At 41.1% G+C, this 5,537-nt stretch overlaps 1 protein-coding gene across 1 annotated transcript in view; it reads left to right on the forward strand.

Annotated features, from left to right (window-relative positions):
• The window catches only part of topaz1 (testis and ovary specific PAZ domain containing 1), a gene marked incomplete in the record, with an annotated part of 32,422 nt that overhangs the window by 13,200 nt on the left and 13,685 nt on the right, over positions 1-5,537 (forward strand). The window contains 6 exon segments of the mRNA XM_036214273.1: positions 705-751; positions 820-869; positions 949-1,007; positions 1,801-1,887; positions 3,787-3,844; positions 3,909-4,050. Coding sequence (XP_036070166.1) covers positions 705-751; positions 820-869; positions 949-1,007; positions 1,801-1,887; positions 3,787-3,844; positions 3,909-4,050 — 443 coding nt within the window.

A 5,537-nucleotide genomic window follows, 5' to 3' on the forward strand; every position in this document is an offset into this window, starting at 1 on the left:
AAAAAATAAAAAAAAAAAATAACATCACCGCTCTAGAGGAGATCTTCATGGAGGAATGGGCCAAAATATTTGGCCTTAACATACCTTTAACTCATTGTGTTGAGAAAAAAAAAAAATTGAAATGGTCATTTTAAAACTGAATCGAATCGTGGCTGGACTGAATCCCTAGTCATTAACTATTTTTACTAGTCGATAGTTGATTGTTAAAGCTGCCTCACAGCAGGAGAGTGTTTAAGGGTTAAACGATAAAAGAAAGATAATGAAATTAATATCAGGACAAGCTGGCTGTGTTTAAGTTTGGGTTTCAAAAGTGTTGGATCGAGACTCTTCCAGCAGATACTCAAAATCAAATGACTGTGAATCGGATCAAAGCTAAAAAAAAAACTTATTGGGACATCCTCATCTGCAAGGGTCTTGTTTTTGGCTGTAAGGTGGTCCTGGGACAGTGTAGACCCTCACCTCACTCCTGCATGACCCTGAAATCAAACGTTATCTACCCTGTGGATGTTTAATTCATCTGAACTACAAAAATCTTTTCAGTTCTCTAAAGTTGACCCCATTCTTTAGTCCCTCAGGACCGGAGCTGCATCAGTTTTATTCATGAAAACAGAAAAACTGGACTTTTGAAATGTTTTACATAGATAAACAAATCTGTCCTGGAGACATGTAAGATGGGAGGTTAATTGTTTTTGTGTTTTTGACAGGCTCAGTGTGATACCAACAACAACCATGTGGACAGCGTCTTTAAAAGGTTTGGATGCAGCAGCTGGTTTGTGTTGCGAGTTCAGTCTGGTGTAAAGAGTCTCTTCTGTCTGACAGGATTCAGCCCATCCAGACGGTCAGCTCTTCTCTTCTGTCTGCAGGAACCGGTGAGTGAAGGTGAACTTCTCACCTCAGTCCTCCATCTTCACTCATGATGTCCCAAACTAAGCTGTTCTTTCTGCACAGATCCCTGGATTAAAAATGCGCTCGGCGGGTCAGAGTTCCGGCGCCAGAAGTCCAATTCTGTGAGTGTTAATCTGAAGTTGGTTAAGGTTGAGGTTTTAAATATTAATACAAAAATCACCTTTCTTTACAAAAAGTTTGTTTTTAATTATTTTTTCACGGTCAGCATCTTTTAACTGATGATGTTTAACACTCAAGGATTGTTTTTATGGTCAAGTTTCAGACCTTTGTCTGGTTTGGTTTCACACACGGCGCTCTCAGAACTGAACCAAAGACTGAAGCAAACCAAACTTCCTGAAACGCTAAAGGAGATCCAGACACTGCTCACTCGTGGCTGATGTTTCCTGATCATGACGAGAAGAAAATCCTGCTCATCTTCTGAACATAACGCATTACTGAAGCTCCTTTCTGCACCACGCTGACGGTCAGACGAACTACAGCTTTGTCTACATGAGTCCTTTCCTTCAGTTTCTCGTTGTCAGTGGTTTGTTTTGGTCTTTACATCACATCTGCATCCTAAAGTGAGCAGAAAACTTTGGCTCTCCTCTGTTTGGTTTGCTCCAGACTTCAGGTGAGCTTTCACACCTGTCATGAGAATGGGACAATCCAGCGCATTAAACCTGTGTGTAAATCAAACCTTCCGGTATGAATCCGTCTTCAGATCACTCAGCAGGGACGAGGTGGAGGCATCCTCCTTTACTGTGCTTCCAGAGGGAGTGATTTTTGAGATTTCATTCAGACTTCAGCCTCTTAAAACAGACAATATAAAGATTATGAGATGAATTGGTTGAATGATCTTCAAAAATTAGCGTTCATAATGATGTTTTTGGATCCTGTGACATCTTCTCTCCTCAGTACTGCAGACAGTATTTCAGTGAGTCGCTGACCTGCGGGTTCAAGATGTGTCGCTTCCAGCATCTTCCTGTGGAGGGGGACGAGAAGGTACCTCACTCTCATTCTTTTTTGGGTGGTGAAGACCTCCACCAAATGTGTTATTTGTGTTATGACTAGGGCTGTCAGATTTGTCGCGTTAAAAATGCATTAATCTGACATGTGCTTGACGCCAACAATTTTTTTGAAGCATTAATCGCGGACTTTCTCATACGTGCCTTTCCACACCGCGTGCGCGGGCGTCCCGCCCTCTAACTCACCGGCTGCTCTCACTAGAACACGGGCGGGTCTCCAAACACCGAGCTGAGAGCTAAAACCGGCCGGCGCTAGGACCTGGAGAGCTCCTGCACCCTAACCCGGCTCCGGTTCGCGTCCAGTACTACGTCTGGTGGTACCAGCTCGCGTCCGGCGCCGAGAGCTGCGCACCCCCGACGTTCCGAACAGCAATCTCACCGGGGGACGTTTTAAATGTTCTGGAGGTTTAAGCGTGATCCAGCCCCAGCATAGCGGTCTGTCTGCCGGCATATTCATGGCGTGAACTCCGCTGGACACGTCGCTGCATCGAGCTGCACCCAGAGAACGCGGCGGCAGTAACAGACTGTCAAACTATCCACAGAGTATCCCGCTTTTCTCAGTCTTTAATGTTTTAAAAAACAAAAGTTTATTGGAAATGATAAATCTCTATTTCATTTATTACTGTAGTTCAGCAGAGGAGGAAAAGATTTGGTCCTGACAAAAAATGAACATGAAAGTGTTATGGAAATGTTATTTTTGATGTTTTTTATTTTATTTTACTGAACGTTGATTGAAGTTTTGAATTTAAAATGCCCTTCACTTGCACTTGGGCTTTTGTTAGGCATTTTATGTTACAGCCTTTTATTGTTAAGAAAGTTTATCTCAATACAATGTTACAAAATAAAGTATTTCTGATGAAAACTATTAATTTTGTCATTCTTGTTTTCATAATTAATGTAGAACTACTAAATTCCACGAACCACACATTTTTTTTCCTTAAAAAAAGGCCACATGTAAAATTGCGATTATTTGCGAGTTAACTCTGGACAAAATGCGATTAATCGCGATTAAGAATTTTAATCGCCTGACAGCTCTAGTTATGACTAATCGGGTCATGCACAAACTGGATGTAAAACACACATCTTTACCATTAAACTAATTAAAACTCGATATATAGCATTACCTGTGATAATGCTTGTAAGAATGCTTTGGCAGCTGAAGATGCTAGTGCTGATAGCTGAAGATGCTGAAATTAATAGCTGAAAACGCTGAAGCTGATAGCCAGCTAAAATATTAGTTAAATGCCAAATTAGCCTAAAAAAACTGAAAAAATCCTAAGTTAGCCAAAACAACTAGCCTGCAACTGAAATATTAGCTAAACTCCAAATTAGCTTAAAAAAGGAAAAAATCCTTAATGAGCCAAAACAGCTAGCATGTAGCTGCATTTTTAGCTAAACTCCAAATTAGCCCCCAAAAAACTATGTTGGTCGCTACAGCTAGCATGTAGCTGAAATATTAGCTAAACTCCACAATAGCCTAAAACACCTTAATAAATGTCAAAACAGTCCAAAAATCTAGCAGAATGACATTATAAATTTCCACTTTACTACACTGACTCCATAAAATATTAAGTAATGACTATTTGACTATTAAATTAGTCGTCGACTATTTTAATAGTCGTTGATTAGTTGGCTAATCCTGGCAGCTCTACTCATGCTGCAGCTGAAGCTGTTATTTCAGTGTGGGAGGGGCCTGTGCTATGCTGCTGAATTTGAAAGCTGAGTTCTCCAGATTATTTGATTTTATAAGTCAAAGTGTTGCTTTTGTGTCTCAACTCCTTGAGAGGTTAAAGTGACGGTCTGGGGGTAACCCCCCACCCCCTGCTGTGGTTGTAACTGCACAGAACAGGTTTCATGAGGCTTTTCTTTCTTCTAGTTCTGCGTTGAAACTGTAATGAGGTTCATGAAGAACCCAGCGTGCCTGCAGAAAGCTGGTGAGGATTCCTCTGCCCCTTCATTGTTTCTCCACCCCCCCCCTGACCTCCCGTTTGCCTCCAGGAGTTGTTTTTACCGGGTACTACACCAGCAGCCCCCCCGGGGTGTACTTCTCCATGCCGCTGCTCCGGTCCCTCCTCTGGGCTCTGCTGAAAGCCGGGATGGTGTCTGACGTCTTCTCCGTCCTGCGGGTCACTTTGACCCAATAAGGGTAAAGTTCTATATTTGTGACATTTTGTCATTTCTTTTGTTTTCTGTCATTCAGACATGTTAGAAATGGTTTCCCTCCTGTAGAAAATGCTTTGATCTTCTTATGGTCGTGGTTTACTGCTTAGATCGGGTGCTCATTACGCCGACTGACCACTCTATCACAGCGTGTCTGTGGGTAGACCACAGGCCATCAGAAATGAATAAACAAAAATATATTAAGAAATTGCCCTCAGCAAATCACTCTCTTCGCCATGAGCACGTCATTTGATTGACGTGCAGAACGACCAATCAAACATCCTCTGGTCCATACGTCACTGCACATGTGGGCCTAACTACAGTCGAGACTAAACTAACCAGAGGTAAATAGCAGTTCTGCTGCTTCTTGCGGCGTGAGCATTGGTTTCTGTTGAACAGCATTTTTTTTGTAACCTTCTGGAACCGACGGACGCCCTCAGCTGTGAGATCAACGTGATAAAACTTTTCACTTTTTTATGTTCTGTAACTGATATTTTATTGATGGTAGAATGAGGCTTTTATTTGTAGTTTTTTTGACAAAAGCAAATTTTTATTTAAATAAATGTGGCGGAAGACAAACTTCGATCTGACTGCTGCAATGCAGAGCAGCGTGCCCGCGATGGGGGCGGAGCAAAACGGAGCTGTCCGCTATTAGAAATCCCACAAGGAGGAAACCGATCATAATTTTATTTTGGGATGGGGTCCGACATGAGTTTACTACAACAACAACCATCGGAATTGAAACTCGGCGTTTCTCCGCCAAAGTCCCGCCCACCGTTGTTTTAAGAGGCGAGCAACAGAGCAGACAGACACGCCCCCACCTGAGAGCAGATTCAAGCCGAGCAGACCTGAAATCTAGCTGGATTAAGCATCTCCCTAAAACCTTATTATTATTTCTCACAAACACAACAAGAAGAATTTATGGGAAAAAAAGAAAAAGCTGAAAAAAAGTAAAAAAAATAAAAATAAAAACAGAATTTCAGGAAAAAGTCAAATAGACAGCAGTGCTCTTTGGAGACAAATCTTATTTTTTGGGCTGCCAGAAGCTTAAGCCACACAGGCAATCTGAAGTACTATTACTGTCTGTCTAACAAGACATAATAAGAAAATAAGAAAGATCTCATCATGGAGCTGTGAGGTCTGTGATGTTCTTCTACCAACAGAAACTGTTCATACGTGGCCCAAAGGAATCTGTGAATTTCGACTGGAATTTTTTTTGTGTTTTCATTCAAAAACATAATGATTAGTTTGTTAACTGAATGTATTCTTGTTGGTTTTATGAAATTGCACCTTAAACTTTCATTCTGTGTTGTAAAAACATTTTTTTTTTTTACATTTTTGGGGTTTCCACAGCAAAATTAATCCCATTTTTCCAGACAGAATTTTCTGTTTTTGTATGATTTTATGTCTAGTAATAATAATAATAATAATACATTTTATTTATCAGGCGCCTTTCATGGAACTCAA

This window comes from Oryzias melastigma, linkage group LG11 (genome assembly GCF_002922805.2).
Source record: "Oryzias melastigma strain HK-1 linkage group LG11, ASM292280v2, whole genome shotgun sequence".
NCBI classification, from domain to species: domain Eukaryota; kingdom Metazoa; phylum Chordata; class Actinopteri; order Beloniformes; family Adrianichthyidae; genus Oryzias; species Oryzias melastigma.